Source organism: Eurytemora carolleeae, unplaced genomic scaffold, assembly GCF_000591075.1.
Source record: "Eurytemora carolleeae unplaced genomic scaffold, Eaff_2.0 scaffold608, whole genome shotgun sequence".
In the NCBI taxonomy this organism is placed as follows: domain Eukaryota; kingdom Metazoa; phylum Arthropoda; class Copepoda; order Calanoida; family Temoridae; genus Eurytemora; species Eurytemora carolleeae.
The window spans coordinates 1-823 of record NW_019396527.1 but is presented as its reverse complement, the minus strand read 5'-3'; the positions used below and the strand labels follow the sequence as shown (position 1 = coordinate 823).

The following is an 823-nucleotide window of genomic DNA, read 5'->3' as shown; positions in this document are numbered from 1 at the left end:
GGGGGGGGGGGGTCCAAAAATCATACACTAGGACCACCTTAACCCTGATATAATACAAAAAAATTGCTGAAATGAGGTCATGTACTAAAATCAAAAGAGGGCCGGGGGGGATGGGATTTAAAAATTTAACATGCAAGACTGAACCACCACAATTCACTTCTGTTAAAAACGATAACCTTGCGGTTTCTGTACTCTCTTTCTTCTTTGTGTCCATACTTCGCTTCCTTTCCCGATCCTTCCGATAACCTCTGGAATATCCCTTCTCCGACATTATCTTTTAGCTTATATTAATTTCTTTCTAAAATATATCAAATTAAAAACTAAGATTTAATCGCATCACAAGCCATTTCACTTTTATTAAATAGTTTTTAAATGACACTAGAGAATTACTGAATCCATTTTAATTCATCTAGATTTATCTTTATTTCGTTCAACAAGTTCGAAAAGAACCTTCATGTTCAATGTTATTTAATTTTTGTGATCGCGCATTTCGTTTTATAAATGCCGCTGAGCATAGAGAAAAAATTGTTCTTGAACTTCAAATCAAAGACGATATAAATTTGTTTCATAGCATTTGGGTAATGTTACATCGTCTATACGCAACATTCACCCTACTGAACTTCTGACCATACTAACTTTCCGACCTACGCCAGCTGTTTATTTTAGTATTATTTGAGGGTTAGGTTAGGTTAAGACAATTTCTGGGCCGAGCGCTGCGGCTAAGGGCTAGGCCCAGCTGGAAAATTATTTTTTCTTTCCACCGTTTTCTTATTTTCTACTGTGATCGGAACTCTTTTTTTCATCCGCAAATGTCTTTTTGTGG

General features: G+C 36.1%; 1 protein-coding gene across 1 annotated transcript in view; it reads right to left on the bottom strand.

Annotated features, from left to right (window-relative positions):
• The window catches only part of LOC111704888 (regulator of nonsense transcripts 2-like), a 9,937-nt gene extending 9,618 nt beyond the window's left edge, over positions 1 to 319 (bottom strand). The window contains 1 exon segment of the mRNA XM_023477270.1: positions 177 to 319. Within this exon segment, the coding sequence (XP_023333038.1) occupies positions 177 to 271 (95 nt within the window). The 5' untranslated portion in view covers positions 272 to 319.
• Positions 320 to 823: the final 504 nt, after the last annotated feature.